Source organism: Macaca mulatta, chromosome 5 (genome assembly GCF_049350105.2).
Source record: "Macaca mulatta isolate MMU2019108-1 chromosome 5, T2T-MMU8v2.0, whole genome shotgun sequence".
Classification (NCBI taxonomy): domain Eukaryota; kingdom Metazoa; phylum Chordata; class Mammalia; order Primates; family Cercopithecidae; genus Macaca; species Macaca mulatta.
This window is the reverse complement of record NC_133410.1, coordinates 194,050,905-194,068,651: the sequence shown is the minus strand read 5'-3', so window position 1 is coordinate 194,068,651 and position 17,747 is coordinate 194,050,905. Positions and strand designations below refer to the sequence as shown.

At 39.7% G+C, this 17,747-nt stretch overlaps 1 protein-coding gene across 50 annotated transcripts in view; it reads left to right on the top strand.

Moving 5' to 3' along the window:
- The window catches only part of SORBS2 (sorbin and SH3 domain containing 2), a 379,286-nt gene that overhangs the window by 315,366 nt on the left and 46,173 nt on the right, over window positions 1–17,747 (top strand). For 21 of the 50 annotated variants that reach the window (XM_078002539.1, XM_078002533.1, XM_078002538.1 and 18 more), the window contains 3 exons: window positions 2,594–2,708; window positions 10,328–10,486; window positions 14,230–14,286. In XM_078002539.1, the coding sequence (XP_077858665.1) occupies window positions 2,594–2,708; window positions 10,328–10,486; window positions 14,230–14,286 (331 nt within the window). Of the gene's footprint in view, window positions 1–2,593; window positions 2,709–10,327; window positions 10,487–10,965; window positions 11,071–11,195; window positions 11,280–14,229; window positions 14,287–17,747 lie in introns of all 50 variants that reach the window. The other 29 variants (XM_078002522.1, XM_078002520.1, XM_078002516.1 and 26 more) reach the window with 4 other exon arrangements.

Genomic DNA, 17,747 nt, shown 5'->3' with positions numbered 1-17,747 from the left:
CTTGTTTCTACCAGTTTTTCATTACGAGTTTTCATTTTTTCTCCACTGAAATATTTTTATACAAACTATCCACATGAAAATAAAAATTCGTAAACACATTTTATTGTGTTATTTTTACTGGGATTATGACTAATACTTCTACTTATAGGTAACCTTTATTGAGCGCTCATGACAAGCCAAGCACTAGGCTAAGCGCTTTTTCTGTGTCATATCATTTGATTCTGAGAACAACCCAGTGAGATACGATCTATTTTAGAGAGGAAGAAACTGCAGTTTAGAAAATGGAAGGAACTTATTCAGCTCATACAGCTATAGTGTGTCCAAGCCAGAGTCCAAGCTCAGCTCTCACTAAACCCAAGGCCTATGCTATCCTAGCAATTAATAAGTAAGAATATAAAAATTATTTCTTATTAATGCTGGTTATGAAGCATTATCATACCCATTCCAGAAAAATTGTATTCAACACCCTATTGTAGCATTTAGAGTGACTGATGATCAGGCCAGGCGTGGTGGCTCACGCCTGTAGTCCCAGCACTTTTTTTTTTTGAAATGGAGTCTCACTCCGTTACCCAGGCTGGAGTGCAGTGGTGCGATCTCGGCTCACTGCAACCTCCGACTCCCGGGCTCAAGCAATTCTCTGCCTCAGCCTCCTGAGTAGCTGGGACTACAGGCACCCACCACCACACCCAGATAATTTTTGTACAGGGTTTCGCCATCTTGGCCAGGCTGGTCTTAACTCCTGACCTCGTGATCCACCCACCTCAGTCTCCTAAAGTGCTGGGATTACAGGCGTGAGCCACTGCACCCGGCCAGTCCCAGCATTTTGGGAGGCCATGGTGTGTGGATTGCCTGAGGCCAGAGGTTCGAGACTGGCCTGGTCAACAGGGCGAAATCCCATCTTCACTAAAAAAAAAAATAAAAGTGTTATAATAGAGTAATTGATGTTCATATAGGGTACAGCATATCCCACCAAAACACGCACCTCATGTGTGAAGGGATTCTCATTTTAATACCAATCTCCTCAGAATGAATTATGTGAGGCCTTAAAATTGAGAAACAGTTTTCTAGACACAAATTGTTATCTTTGTCATCAAAAAATAACCAAAATTAACATTTTGATTTAAAGGTATTACCTGTCCTGTATGTTTTGTTAAAATTAAATATCTCACTGGCCGGGTGCGGTGGCTCAAGCCTGTAATCCCAGCACTTTGGGAGGCCGAGACGGGCGGATCACGAGGTCAGGAGATCGAGACCATCCTGGCTAACACGGTGAAACCCCGTCTCTACTAAAAAATACAAAAAACTAGCCAGGCGAGGTGGCGGGCACCTATAGTCCCAGCTACTCAGGAGGCTGAGGCAGGAGAATGGCGTGAACCCGGGAGGTGGAGCTTGCAGTGAGCTGAGATCTGGCCACTGCCCTCCAGCCTGGGCCACAGAGCAAGACTCCGTCTCAAAAAAAAAAAAAAAGAAAATTAAATCTCTCACTAAAACATATGATGACCTCCTAAAAAATTCCATATGGCTTTCATATGTATTATCTCATGTAATGCTCAAAACTCCTCTGCAAGGAAGAACAACACATTATTGCTATCTGCGTTTTACACAAATGGAAAAAAATGAAGACTGAGAAGGTTTAAGGGGTCTTGCTCCATATCACTCATGAATTTAGTAGAAAGCTAGGACTTGCCCCTAATACTGTCCCTTAGAGCGTTTCTATTTCCAACGGGCCATGGAGCAAGAATTTCATTCCATTCCATGGAATCAGAATTACCCCCATCTCTAGTCAGAAAATCCTTCCTCCTAAAAACCATGGCCCCTGGGAGGCTGAGGAGAGAGGATGGCTTGAGCCCCGGAGTTTGAGACTGCAGTGAACTGTGATCACACCACTGCACTCCAGCCTGGGCAACAGAGGAAGACTCTGTCTCGAAAACAAAACAAAACAAAAAAAGCCCAAAGAAGCCTTCTTCTTTAGCTCAGCAGCCTAGAAAAGCTTAATTCTGTAAAACCCGTTTTTGAAGCTTTCCTTCGTAAGTCTTCTGACAGCCTCGTGGAAGATATTCCTTGGGGGAAAAGTGCTGGTTCCCATGAGTGAGATTTTGACTCTGGTTTTTCAAGGCTCACACCAAAAGACGACCTCCTGTACCACACTGCCTGCTCTGGTACACGTCAACCCACATGACACTTCTGTACTCTTCCCAAGCGATGATCCCTCTTCAAGAAATAAGATCAAACATGGTGTGTGCATTACTCCTTGTCACTTTGGATCAAGGATCACAAAGGTCACAAAGTGGTGGGTTAAATGCACATAGTTCAGCAGAGCATACTGCCACCTATTTTAAGCACAAGCATACATGGCTGCCGTTAGGGACCCAGGAGGTCACTCACTGGTCACTCTTTGCGCGTCTACAAACACCTCATGTGACTTGTTGAGCCAGCGTGGGGGAATGTGGTATTTTTCACAGATTAGCTTTTTATCCTGAGAGATTTTTTTTAAACTATACTAAAAGTAACTTTGAAAACAGATAACTGGTTTTATACCATTGCTTTAAGCAAAAAGGATTATTTTAATGTGTGATTTGTTGTTTATTTCTAGGCATGACTGGGATCCTCCCGACAGAAAAGTGGACACAAGAAAATTTCGGTCTGAGCCAAGGAGTATTTTTGAATATGAACCTGGCAAGTCATCAATTCTGCAGCATGAAAGACCAGTAAGCACTTGTCGTTAAACAGAATATGCCAGCTCGCTAGGCTCCCAGGGTTCCCAAATAAACCTGAATTTTAGATCCATTAGCAATTTTTGTCACAAAGGTAATTACTTAGAAATCATGTTTATTTTGTATCATGATTTGTGCATCTCATCTCAGAATTGAAAGATACATGTTCTAAAATATTGTCTTTACTGACCAATTATGTGTGTGTGTGTATTTATATATATACACACACGTAGGTGTATATACATACACATATATACACATGTGTATACACACACACATATATATATTTATATTCAAGATTCATTTGCATGTAACTATAACTGTGCCTAATCATTAACCAGAGTTTAACTTTTAAAAAACATTCATAAATGCAATGCTTCATTGCTATCGTAGCTTGCTAATGAGAAAAATCATTGATTAATCTCCCCAATACACATGGACCCAGGCAGTTCTATCCCTTGTTTTCCATATTGGCTTTTTAATATTTCTTTGGATGAAGGGGAAATTTTCCAAATGCCCTTTTTATAACAAGTTGTTTTAATTGCTTCTTATTAAATCCCTCCTCAGGTTACCAAGCCTCAAGCTTCCTGATTGATTGTCATTCTAATGGATCAAGATTATATTTCACTTTGCAGGATTTTTTCCAGTTATTTGATTATATGCAAACAAAAATATCTATACACTTAAGAAGAACCACTTCCCTCCTCGAAGTGCAGGTTCACACATAGGTCCTCCCTTGGCCTTTGGTTTTGATTCCCCAATACTCCCTTGCATGTTCTTTGCTTCCCCTCAGAAATCAGTGCCCTCAGGATTTTCTTTGAAACTCCACAGTTCCTCTGCATCTCCTTCCAAATCTACTTCTAGGAAAACATTTGCAATCAATTGCAATTTACTCTCATTTTTGCTCTAAAAGAATTTTAGGTGTCAGTGAACAGGAAAAAGAGAGTTTTCTTTGTGGAGCTCCTTCAAGAGTCTCCAAGAAATCACACTCATATGTAATCCAAGGCCAGCCCTGTGGTTTAATTGGAAACCCTAGCCTTGCCACACCCAACATGAGTGTCCTTGATTTAGTTTTTGAAACCCTGTATTTGTGGTCGTGTTCTGGAGAAGCATGTTCAAAACCTTATCATCGGATAATTCATACATGATATTTATCTCAGCCTTCTTACCCTTTCTTTAAATAACTCATATCTTTTAGAGTAACAGGACTATGAAAGAAAAACTGAAAGAAAAAAAAAATCACTGATTTGCAGGCACCATTGCAAACTTATAACCCATTTACTAGTTTCTATGATTGAGTATCATGCTACTCTGAAATTTCCAGAATGAGAATTGAGTGAAACACAATGTCACCAATGCATAAAATTGAAAACAGCAAAATAATACGTCTCAGATTTAAATTAAGCAACAAAACTTTAATGATCTTTCTAATAATTTATGAGACTCTTAGGATAATGAACATGGTAAATGTATGGGAATGCTTTGGGAGCTGTGGTGTCAGGAAACAGGATTGGTTTTAGAAGCTCTCCCACCAGGATGTTTCTGTTATTTAGTCATTCAGCAGAACTGATTGAGCAGCAGCTACATGCCAGGCTTTATGTGAGGTGCACAGCGGGGAACAGAGCACACTCTCTACCTTGAGGAACGTATAATCTATCATTTAATATCTATGCAAGAGTAGATCTGAGTTTGTGCAAAGTAAACAGCCTCTCGTATGGTTAAAACAGACACACAACTAAAAAATGCTCCCTTTGCTCCATTGAGGGTTTATACATTGACCCTATCATTGTGACTGAAATTCGCACATTACTCTTGTCTTTGGGTTAGAAAAGACTTTAAAGACGCTTTGTTTTACAATAGCAATAATAATAGCAATAGCAATCATTGTAAATCGTTATTGAGCACTCACTCTATGCCAGGCTCTGTCATTAGTAATTTATGCCTTATCTCATGTAAAATTTCCAACAGTCCTATTAAGCAGACACGTGGCATTTCCATGTTACAGATGAAGAGACTGAAACACACATTAGCTCGCCTTGCCCCAGGGAGACATAGCCGGTGGGAGCCAGAACTAGGAGTTGAGCCCAGACATACTCATGCCTGGTGCACTTGGTCACTGCTGTATAGCCACTCCAGGCGTAGCTGAGCAGGAAACACATTTAAGCTGTAGTCGTTATTGGATTGGCTTATTTGATGATTTTGCAGTATAAATTAGTTTATTTATTGACTAATTTATAGTAAAGTATACTTGATTTACTTTATCAGAAACTTAGGCCCTAAGTAGTTACCACACAGGACCAGCAGATGTGACTGGTTGTAAGACAGGAAGATCTGGAGCCATGAGTGTGACAGAGATTCGAGTGCCGATAGGTCTCTGCAGCCACAGGAGAAGATAAGTAGAAGGAACTTAGAAACTTAGAAGGAAATGAGAATGGCTATCTTATGGAGAAATGGAAAGAGCAAACATTTTTACCTCTCCTAAGCAATTTTGGAGAGGACCAGCCTTAAGCAAAATGGTTTGAGCTGGCCGTATGGAACATTTTGGCCAGCTTTTCCAGTGTAGGACTAGCTCATCATCTTTTTAAAACAATTAGTCCTGACTTCATTTCAATTGCCTCTATAAATCAGAAAACAAAAAGAGCCAAGTGGGCAGTGGTGATGTGGAGACTAGCTGCATATTGATACAGTTTACATAAGATTCTGATATGTTTGAAAATACAAGCTAGAGACTGAAGAGCCGCGTGCTGAATGAGAGTGGCATCACAGCGAACGGCAGCGCTGAGGGCTAACACGGTCTGATCCGTGCATTCTCATGTCTTTTGACTCCAAGACGGCTTGGGAGCATTCCTTTGCTCTTTTCATTTTTCATTTTTGAAAACCATACACAGCACCTGGGTAATTCTGTGTTGCTCTTTTGAATCTTTACACGGCCTCTCCATCCGCCCAGTTTTCCAAAGGGCCCTCTTGGGTTGTGCCCTCTCCTCCAGTGGACTCAATGTCTGCCTGCCAGGAGAAATGCCACCGCCGCTCCTCTCTTCTGGCCCACAATTGTCCGTGCCTGGACTACAGTGACAGCCACCTAATTCATTTCCCTACCTCTCCAGTCTAGTCTCCACACCACAGCAGAGGCAATCTTTAGAAAATCTTTATAAAACCTCCAGCTCAAAATTTGCTCCTGGCTCTTCACTGTCCTTCGAGCAAAATCTAAAACCCTGAGCATACTTTATAGAAGACTTGTGATTGGGCTCCAGCTGACCTCTCCAGCCTCATCTCTCCTCCCACCCTCCCTGCCTCGCTAGGTTCCAGCTACACAGAGAACATTCAATTCCCGCCTTGCTGGACCTCTGTAAAGGCTGCTCCTTCCCACCAGGAAAAGCTCTCCCCACCACCTTGTCCTTCACATGGAGAATTCCATCCCATCCTCCAGGTCCCAGCACAATCCCACCTCCCCCAGGGAATGTGCCTGACTCCTCAGCACTAGGTTGGAGGCTCTCCCTGCTATGTGCCCATGGCACACTGTGTTCCTCATGAGATCTTGAGCTTCTCGAAGGTGAGGGCCGTGACTAGTCCACTAGTTGTATCCCAACACCTGGCACAATGCCTGGCCTAGGGTAGGTATTCAGTGAATATGCATTCGTGGAATTTCTAAGTGAATGAATGAACACAGTTTTCACCCTTGCAGTTAAAGGATAAAGTTGGTGAGGGACTGAATCCTTGTTCTGTTGCTTATCCATGAAATCTATGTATTTCTAGTGCAAAAGGCCCAGTGGGTCTCAAAACATTCTTGGAGGGATTTGACACACTGCTATTAGTAGTGACTCACGAATTCCATGATTCCCTGGGATACAGAGGAGGCAGGGGGGGTTAGTACTGTTTGAACAAAAGTCCTTCCAAGACCCTGGCAAAAAGATCTTCCTTAGGAATCAGTGGCATACGTGTTTATGTTCTTTAACAGGGAAAGTAAAAGTGAGTGCACTTTTTTGAAGCTCATAAATACTCATGTGACTGTAAATTTAGAAAGGTTAATTAATTGGGCCTAATGTTTGATCTGGAAAAGTACTTAGCAGCGGTCACCAGGAATTTGCCTTGAACGGACTCGAACCACAAATCAGAACCGTATTTCCACAATTTAATTTTTCCATGAGACAATTATAAAAACTCTCCTGGGATTGTATTACTAAAACCTTTACATCCCATTACATTGGATATGTTTGTAGGTGATTAATGTTAAATTAAAAAAAAATCAATAAAGTATTTGTTTAGGACCTCTGTATGCTTGATAAAGTAAAAAAAAATGAAAGTAAAAAAATATGAAAATGTGACCTTACCCTACAATAACTAAACCTGAACACGATAAAAGCAGAAGAAAATAATCATTGGAAACACCGTGCCGAGTTGAAATGCAATTTAAACCCTTAGTGAGCTTAAGCTTCTTTATCAATAAAGATTGTCAGTCAATACTTAAACTGTAAAAATTTAAGGAGTTTCATCTGATGACCGTTAAGAATTATCCCAACTGATAATGTATATAGCATTTATTGTGAAACCACAATAAATATAAAACATGGTAGTCGATGTCATTAAAGCTTAAAATGGAATGAGCATAATTTTCAAAAACGAAATAGCACCAACACTTCTTTTGTATAGAACAACGTACAGAAAGCATATGCCTCACTGAGAATACTTAGTGGAATTTCTATAACCACAAAAACAATTGAATGTTTTTAATTGTAGAAAACACTAAAATTTTTAAAGTTGTTCACCCTTGGTAGCTTTAAAGTAAGGATCACGTGTGATTTATAGTTATAGTTTTTCTTAAACACATCCTCTTGCACTGACGACACAAAGTTAGCTTTAAACGGAGGTCTGCTGGTGTTTTGTTTTTTTATGAAAAGAAACCAAAAAAAAAAAAATCACCCCAAGGTTGGAAAGATGCATATCAGTATCTTTGTTCTTTTGTCTTTTCTGAGCAATTAGAGTGAACCATAATCATACTTCCTAAATGAGTCTCTGAGTGTTAATATTAGTGCTGTACTCAAAGGCCTGTCCATGTTCCGCATGGAAAGTGTTAAATCACTGAGATTAGTGATTTGTGTGAATATCCATCTGTTGACTGACCATCTGTATGTGTGTCACTGACTGTTGTGAGGCTTCCGTGTTCCTTAGCAGTGCCTCCATAGGACATTTAATTATTGCATGATAAAAGATTCAATAGGTTAACCACAGCAAAGACAAAATTCTAGTTCTGCCACTAACACTTCCTTTAACACAACTCTGCTCAAACATGTGCCTTTCATTGCATTCCATAGTTATTGATAATTCCCAGCTATCATTGTTTTGGGCGTTTTCTCTGCTAATTTCTATTGGCATGCATTCTAGATAGTTGCCCATTGTAACTATAAATTGACTTATTAAATCAACAAAAGCATAATTAATGGAAAACTGCCATTCTAAGGTATGATGCAAAATGGAGGATATTCTGTTTCCTTTTCCATATTCTATCATAGAGATGCATTACTATAAATCAGGACTTGGTATATCCATTTGTTATATATTTTCTTAAGGTGGGAGTCAAAGTTACACAGCTAACAAGTCTTATTCATTTAGTAAATCGGCTGCCCTCTGCTGTTCATAATGTTTCTTAAACAGGTTCCTTTCCTCTAAGAGAAGTTTCTATCTCCCCTTAGCAAAACAAAATACTATTCTTGAAAGCAGAAGTTATAATAATCAATTAATAATATCACTGAGTGTGTAACATTAGGAACTATGACGTTTAAAAGAATCAGAGGTTAGTTTTCCTGTAGAAGAAATAGTATGTCTCTATAAATAGAAGAGAAATTACTGGAAATTCTCTCTACTGTCAGTTTCCCTAAAAACCAGCTCCAGTAAAACCATTTCATAAAATAATTATGCATCTATAATGATCTAAATAATAATTGGAGAAAAATAGTACTTTATTGACATTAAAATCTCAATACTATTGCAACTATTGAATCAAATGTAAATTGAATTAAATTTTTAAATTCAACAGAAAATAGCAAATTGATTACTAGAGTATTTTGTCTCTAACAATTTCACTATTACTTCTGAGGTGTAAACCAAATATAATACTGACGTAAATAAGGAAAAATATCTCAAGATTTCTAGGCATTTCCCATGTCTAATAGTAGGATATTCTCTCTGAATTTATTTATTACAAAAATAACATTATGACAATAAAGCAAAATAATATTTCAAAGAAAGAAAAAACAAACAGTCTCAATATCAGAACACCATTGTAGTCTTTTGTGTATGTGTGACTTTCTTGACTGTGTTCATGCAGAGACAAGCTTTGTAATACCATTGTAACTACTGTACAAGTGCCTGGTTAGATTCGGTTTTTACTGCTTGTTGTCTCACTGTGAGCATTTCCCAGGAACACTACACAGTCTTTATAATTATGATCACTACATCTTTTGGATAACTTAGGCTTTTGCACTATTTTGTCATGATGCCGCAAACGTTTCTATCATTGTCTGTAATAACTATTATACTCTTTTATTATAAAATATTGAAACAAAGTCACATCACTAAAAACACTGTGAGTGTAATTTATTATTAAGTGTAGACTGTGTATCATTAGCAAAACTTGTAAGTGCAATGAGTCAATAAAACAGTAGAACAATGTCAAAATCATGGCTTTTGTTGGAATATGGAATATTTCAAGCTCCCAGCACTGTGAAGGTTACATAGCGTTTCTTTCATAACCAAGATGTTGCTACTTAATTTAAGTCCCTGAGTTCCTTTAAGAATTGTAAGCAAATGATACTGAATTGCTCTGACGCAGTGAGCACTGACTAGACCTCCTGGAATATGTCTTGGGAGTCACAGCTCCTCTCCTAGCCAGAGTCAGTGGCTTTTAGGGAACCATATAATTTTTCTTAGAATTTTTTTTTCTGACTTAAGATACTGTACACTCTTCAATTTTACCACATTTAATTAGTGTCATATAGTAATTATCAAAGAAGTAATAACTTGCATATAGTACTTTAAGCACTTAGACTTAATATAAAATCAGCAGCCTGAATCAGTCTAGTCAGGCGTGTATTATTTGAAAATATTAAGGGTATTGCTAGGTAAAGTAAACACACTACATCTGTTTTCTATTACTAAAATAATTGTATTTTCTCCAACTGTTTATATTAACACTCCTAGTTTTTTCATCTTAAAAACAACATTCAGAAACCTCTGAGGGGAAGCAAGTCAATTATAAAATGGGCTTTTTCTCTAAATTAGAACATCAAGGAAACCAAGATGGGATTTTATCCCAAGTTCCCTCCCCTGCCCCGCCATCCACGGTATTGTGAAAAACCAGATCCCCTTCTCAGCTCGAAGTAGGCAGCCGGGAGGTGAATCTTGGGCATCTTCCTCCACATTCCGAGACTCCTGGTGGGCAGCGCTTCGCCGTGGCCGGGATCGTCCCCCGGGTGCCTGGGTCCCTAAGGACACTTCGCGCTCCGGCGCGCGCTCCCCTCCCGGCCTAACGCAGGCACCGCGCGCGGCCAGGGTGTCCCCGCGGTTCCGCCCAGAGCCTCCATCTAATGAACCAGTTTCTGCACCCCTCTTTCTTGCAGCCCCCTCTCCCAACAACTCCGACACCTGTTCCAAGGGAACCTGGCCGGAAGCCTCTTTCTAGCTCCCGCCTCGGAGAAGTCACTGGTAGCCCCTCCCCTCCGCCCCGGAGTGGCGCCCCCACACCAAGCTCGCGCGCCCCGGCTCTGTCTCCCACCCGGGTGAGCTCCTCCCTTCCTTACCTTTCTTAATGCCCGGCAGACGTGCAGGTGCAGCCCTCGCTTGCTCAGAGCCTGGCGACTCCCACTACCCCGGGCCCCGCTCGCACCCACCCAGGCCCCAGAATCTTCTCATCCACAGGCCCCTGAGAGCCCCCCGACGCCCTGTCCCGCTCCCCCAGCTCGCCTCTCTCCCCACCCCTCCCACACCCTTCCCCATCCCAGGCTTTCCACCTGCCTGCCCCCAGTGAATTGTCTGCAGACTGCAGGCTCCCATGCTGGGACTGCTGGCCACCAACGAGGGCAGGGGCGACGAAGTGACTCGCCCAAAAGAGCTCCTTGGTGACTGGGTTGAGCCTATTCCAAACATCAGGCGTGCCAGCCAGACCCAGGCTCGCTGCGTAGAGAGTGGTCCATAGCTCATGCCTCAGGCGTAAGTGGATCAACTCGAGCAAGAGTTGTCCACCACTTGTGCCAATTAGAAACGATGGACAGAGGAAAGAACTAGGGGCCCACTGCCACGGAGCTCGCCTTCACATCCTCATGTTACTTGTTTTACTTTACTTCCTCCGTTCTCTCCTGCTGAGGTTCGTGGGGTGAGAGGTGATGCATGTTTGCGTGTGAATGCGCGCGTGTTTTTTCGTGCCACACAGCGTTTCCCTCACTTTGCTCAGTGTGCTTTTCCTTCCCTTTTCCTTCACATCTGCTCTAGACTGATCGCATAAATCCAGATGACATAGATTTAGAAAATGAGCCCTGGTATAAATTCTTTTCAGAACTGGAGTTTGGACGCCCGGTAAGTGAGGCTAGACTATTAATATAAGAAAACTAGGCGTATGCTGTTTGATTTCTAAAATACCATTATCAGGAGACGTGGGTGTCATTCAGAGAACGAAGGCCGAATGCATAACGTATACACAAATTTGGTACAGCGTAGTCTAGGTTCATTTCTGTACCAAATGCTTAAATGTGTTCAGACATTTCCTATATGGTTTGTAGGTCATTCATTAGGTCTTTATATCTAATTCATTGCAAGTTCAAAATGTTGAGGTAGTTTCTGTGCTGAAATATTCAGGCAATTATTACAACTTTATAGAAGATTTGTATTTGTTTGCAGTCTCTTTGGTCTAGTTCAAGCAGAAGGGCACCTTGACGTTGAGAGGCCTGTTTGCTGAGCAAACGTCAGGCACCTGGAGAGCGCGGAGTCCTGTCTTCACTATCTCCTCGAGGCCTCCTGATGTCCCGCCAATAAGAAGAAAATGCGGACTGGAGGGGTTAAGTAATGTGCCCCAAATAGCAAATGGCAGAGTAAAAAGTTAAACGCAGAGGCTGTTAAAGAAAAATGAAACTCTCTGGGCAGTTTTCAGTATAATATACTGCCAGAGTAATCCCACTATAAAATACAGTCACGTGTTGCTTAAGGATGCGGACCGGTTCTGAGAAATGTGTCATCAGGTGAACTTGCCATTGTGCGAACATCGTAGAGTACTTACACAAACCCAGATGCTGGAGCCTGCTACACTCCTAGGCTGTGTGGTGTGGCCCATTGCTCCTGGGCTACAAACCTGTACAGCAGGTTACTGCACTCCATACTGTGGGCAACTGTAATGCAGTGGTAGGTATTTGTGTACCTAAGAAAATCTAAACATAGAAAAGGTAAAAATACAGTCTTACAATCCCATGGGACCTCCGTCATCTACAGGGTGCATCGTTGACGGAAACGTCGTTATGCAACACATGACTGTACCTAGTTTCCCACTAGGGATATAAGGAAAGAAAAAACTCAGGAAGCCCTGTGGATCTTGATTTCCAGGCTTGCCAGTGAAAGGCATCACAACTTCTCTAATCCCCAGACTCCCACCAGAGGAAGCCCCGAGGCTGGGCCTTATTGCTTAGTCTTTTGGGGGTAAGAAGTCAACACGAGGCCAGGTGCGGTGGCTCACGCCTATAATCCCAGCACCTTGGGAGGCCAAGGCGGGCAGATCATGAAGTCAGGAGATCGAGACCATCCTGGCTAACATGGTAAAACCCCTGTCTCTACTAAAAATACAAAAATTAGTTGGCTGTGGTGGCGGGTACCTGTAGTCCCAGCTACTTGGGAGACTGAGGCAGGAGAATCACTTGAACCAAGGCAGAGGTTGCAGTGAGCTGACATTGCACCACTGCACTCCAGCCTGGGTGACAGAGTGAAACTCCGTCTCAAATAAAAAAAGAGTCGGCCAGGCGTGGTGGCTCACGCCTGTAATCCCAACACTTTGGGAGGCCAAGGCGGGCAGATCACGAGGTCAGGAGATTGAGACCATCCTGGCTAACACGGTGAAACCCTGTCTCTACTAAAAATACAAAAAATTAGCCAGGCGTGGTGGCAGGCGCCTGTAGTCCCAGCTACTCGGGAGGCTGAGGCAGGAGAATGGTGTGAACCCGGGAGGCAGAGCTTGCAGTGAGCCAAGATCTCACCACTACACTCTAGCCTGGGTGACAGAGCAAGACTCCATCTCAAAAAAAAAAAGAAAAAAGAGTCAACTCAAGGTTCAACTAACAACTTCCCTGATTAGGAACTGTATCCACCAACAGCAGTGCATTTGATGTGTGTCAGTTACACATGTTTTTATGCATTTTAGACTCTTAAATAACATACCAGTTACACTGATGGTTTTTTAGAAAACAAGATATAACCATTTCTATATCATATGCTGATTTATATACTTGTATATTGACCATATATGGCTTACTGATTGGTGATGGTGGTCTCTTCTGTCCATTAAACTGCAAAGGAGACTTGGTTAGACTCAAGGTAGCTTATTGAACTGAATCAAAAGTGACTGTAAATGAATACAAACCAATGAACTTTTCCTACATTATTATCTCATAGGAGGAATGTTTTCTCTCACTTTTTCTCATTTGTATCTTAGTGTGAACGTAAATGTATTTTATTTCAAGGAAAAACATTCTGTAGCTTTATTTTATATGTATTGTTGCTGTTGGTTAGAAAGTTTATATGGACGGCCAGGCGTGGTGGCTCACACCTGTAATCCCAGCACTTTGGGAGGCTGAGGCAGGAGGATCACTTGAGGTCAGGAGTTTGAGACCAGCCTGGCCAACATGGTGAAACCCCTTCTCTACTAAAAATACAAAAATTAGCCGGGCGTGGTGGCGCATGCCTGTAGTCCCAGCTACTCAGGAGGCTGAGGTGGGAGAATCACTTGAACCCAGGTGGCAGAGGTTACAGTGAGCTGAGACGGTGCCACTACACTTCAGCCTGGGTGACAGAGTGAAACCCTGTCTCAAAAAAATAAAATAAAATAAAAAATTTAAAAAAGAAAGCTTATAGGGACTATTCTGTGCTGAGCCTAAATTATCAGCATTTTCCATAATCATTTTCAGCCACACATGGAAACTCACCAGCATGCTATCCACTTGCTCCTTTAATGTTTCTTTAATATACCTTGCATTCCTCTGTGGCCAGAGACTAGGAGTGCTAATTAAATTTGACAAAATGAGTTTATAAATATACTAATTGAACACTAGCGAATTTTCCCAGTGCTTGAGAATATTTGCAAACGTTGCACACTTCCTCCCAGCTGCCCCTATTTTGCTCCATTCATGTCATTCTGTTTGTGTAGCTGGTGCTGTCAACACTCAATTTCTAACTGTTGTCACCTTTTCCACATGTTCATTCCTTGCTGCCATTGACTCTCCTCCATTCCATCCCTACACTTCTGCTTCTATGGTGCATCTACACCCAGCCTCCTAAAAAGCCTCTGGACTATGTTCAAGATCATTCTTCTGGTGTTTTCAATGAGGTAAAAACACATTATTCTCTCTTTTTCAGATATCTCCTTTAGAGGCTGTGACTGTGATTCTGCACATCTGTGTTTTACAATTCTCTGTAATGTCTAAGCTATTTTTGAAAAAAACAATCTATCTTTGCATCATTATGTTACATCCAGTATCATTGCCTGGACATTAATTATACCAGAGTTGTTGGCTATACCTGGACTCTGGGTGAAGAATCATTCCAACCACAACTGCTACTTATACTATCCTATGTAATTCTGGTATTCAGCAGTGTGAAAATAAAAAATCAAAAGTATTAGTCTTAGTGCATATATTAAGCACCTGTTTTTATTAGACAGAGTAAACTACTACTAGAAGGCTTCTTAGAACCATTCTATTATAATGCTTGGAGTGTGGATAATCAGATGCCTATGTCCCACATATTTCTAAAATTTATTGTTATTCTTTCATTTTCCTAAATACAACTTATAGATTGTATTATCAGACAAGAATAGGGCTGGCAAATACCTGGAAATTGTGTATCACAACTTCCCAGTTTCATACCCATGACAGACATTATTACTCCTTCTCAACACTGTGATCCAGGAAGCCACTATAAGAAATTATCACTGGCATATAAAATGAAATGCACTTGCAATCTCTACTTAAGAGCCTATTTCAACTAGGTGAAAAATGTATGGCAGCCAATGTACATTTTTCTTTGAATCAGAGTTTTATTTGAAAAAGAGCATGAAATAGGCAGAAATGATCCAGAGTCAAAAGCTTGTTACCCTGCTGTCTGCGAAGAAAAGCAGAAAATTACTTTAGGAAGTAGACAAATGACTCATTAGAAGACATAAGCAGAAATGGCACTGTTTTGGTAGCCATCAGCTATATAAAAGCCTCCTTGCAAGGAACTCTTAGAAGCAACTAGCATGGGAACAAAGTAAATAAACTGGTTTTTGCACAGTAGTTGCTCTGTGGTCTTAAGTGAATACTATAACACAATAAATATCTTATTTTCATTAAAAGTCTTAAATATGTGCAACTGGAAAACAAAACTAGTAGAACATTTATGTTGTAGGAGGTACTACTGACACATAGTGGTGACCACTGGAATTGCAGGTATAGAGTCTCAAGGAAATATGCAAATTTCTAGAGTCTCAATTTGCAATTTCAAATTATTTACGCTGTGGTAAACATCAGAGTGTGTGTTAAAACTGAGAAGTGATCAAAATATTTATATATTAAATAAAAAGTAAAATAGAGTAATCAGGAACATTCTGGGTTATTTAATTCAGCCATTTCTAAAGGCTTACATTTTATAGCCAGGCAGGCAGGCATGTAATCTGAAGAAAATCAAATAAAACAAGGGGTTATATTCTGTATGTTATGTTACCTTAATATCTGCAGAAAGAGTCTCATTTCAATATATGAGCAACCCAAGAATTTATTTTGAAATTCAATGTGGTCGGATATTTTTCTCAGATATTTCTAGGGTGTTTTTAAGGTAGGTTCATAGATAACTGAAATGGAATTTAGAGTGCATCATGTCCAACTCACTCATTTTTCAGTTAAAAAAAAATTAGAGTGCAATAATTTTAAGAAGTAAGTCCAAAATCACATGGTAAGATAGTGGCGGAAAAACATATATATATCTCTTAACCTTCATTTCAGTGCTATTTCCTGTATATCACACTTTTCAGCACTTCCAAGATATATATTTAGAGGATAAATCTTTTAAAAACAAATTACTTACTTAATATTATTTCTTGTTAACTATTGAATTTCTTTGAAAAGAGTTCTGATAATTAATATTACACAATAATTCTTGGGCATAGAAATAGTAGAAACTTAATTCTCTGCATTCTATCATGTGATGGTAGTGGCAAAAAAAAAACACACAAAAAGCACTTTTCCAGTAGTTGACCTATTTGCCAGTTATCTCTGGGATTGAGAGGGAGTGTTGCATGATTCTAATAGCATATGTTAACTATGTTATTAATTTCATATTATAGTTTTTCAGAATGTAAGAAAATATATTCTCTTAAGGTTCTGGATTTTTAATAACCTTTTGTTATTAAACATTGCTGGTTAAAAAATGTAATTGATTAGACATTACCTTAGCTACCATTTATCAACTGCCTGGTATATTACCATGAATAACATAGTTTTTAATCCATAACTGGAAAACTGGCATTAATGAAGAACAGTTACAGATATTTAAGCAAAATTTAATCTAATAGTTACTTAACAGAAAGAGTGATTCAGTATCTGTACTTCTCTAAATTGACCTTCTAAGTGTGTTAAAATAATGGTAATATGTAAATACTCAGTAGATCATAATTGGTAAAATTTGTAACCTCTTTTCTGGAGACAATTTTCGTTTTGGGATGAGTACCCTTCTTACAATTATTGTACAAGTTTTTCTCTCAGTCATCAATCTAGATTTTTTACCGTTGTCTTATAATTTAATACTGAACTTTCTCTGAGTGTACATGAAACCACAAAACTGGTTTTAGTTTATTTTGAATGTAAAAACTAGTACAAGGAGAAATGGTAGTTTCTTAGCCTAACTCTGAAACACAATGAGTTCTTATACTACGTTTTATTTCACATTACAATGTTGTTTAGGCTCATTATAAGTTGACAGTTCAAGTTTTCTGATCAGGGTCAGGGTGTTCTCAGAGTGTTCTGAACTTGACACTTCTTGCTCATTAGCTGTGTGTAAGTGTGTCCTTTGAAAACCATGCTCTGCACAGACGCCAATGCTCTCAGGCTAGTTGGTGTTGCTCTTGTACAAACAAGTAGAATTAATATTTCCTAATGGTAATACAACTATCTGATTTTATTTTTTTACTTGTTTGCTTTCTTTCATATTTAGTATCTATTTTTCTACCTTCCCAGTGTCTGATTCAGAGCTCAGCAAATTAAAATAACCATGTAAACATATCAGACTGGCAAACCAAACTTTTCTCCTAATTTTATATTTGTTGAGAACCTAGGAATCTAAATATTTTCTAGGAACTAAAAATATTAGAATCCACTTTTTCTGTCTGAAAGGAGGATGGGAATATTCTCATGCAGAGATGCTTTTGTTTCTAGGCAAGATTCCATTTTCATTTAGTAAGATAGAATTAAATTAAAATATTAGTTAATAGAAGCATAAGTTATGCAAAAGGGACCTTGTAAGACTGATATTCATACAGAATTGCAAAACTATACACTAATGTTTTAATTGATTAATTGGTGCTAATTTACCAATTAATAGAAAACTGAGTTATAGAAATAGTTTGTAAAGTGAGATTTGATTTCCACTAAGTAGATTTTTAGTACTTGATAAAATGTTTCTAGATGATAGCAACTTAAGACAACATTTGTCAAAACTTGCCTTTCTGGCTGACATTTTTAAGCTTTCATAGACAAATGTTTTTAAACTAGAATTCCAGTTCTTCAGCAAACCAAATTTTATCTGTGATGAATTGAT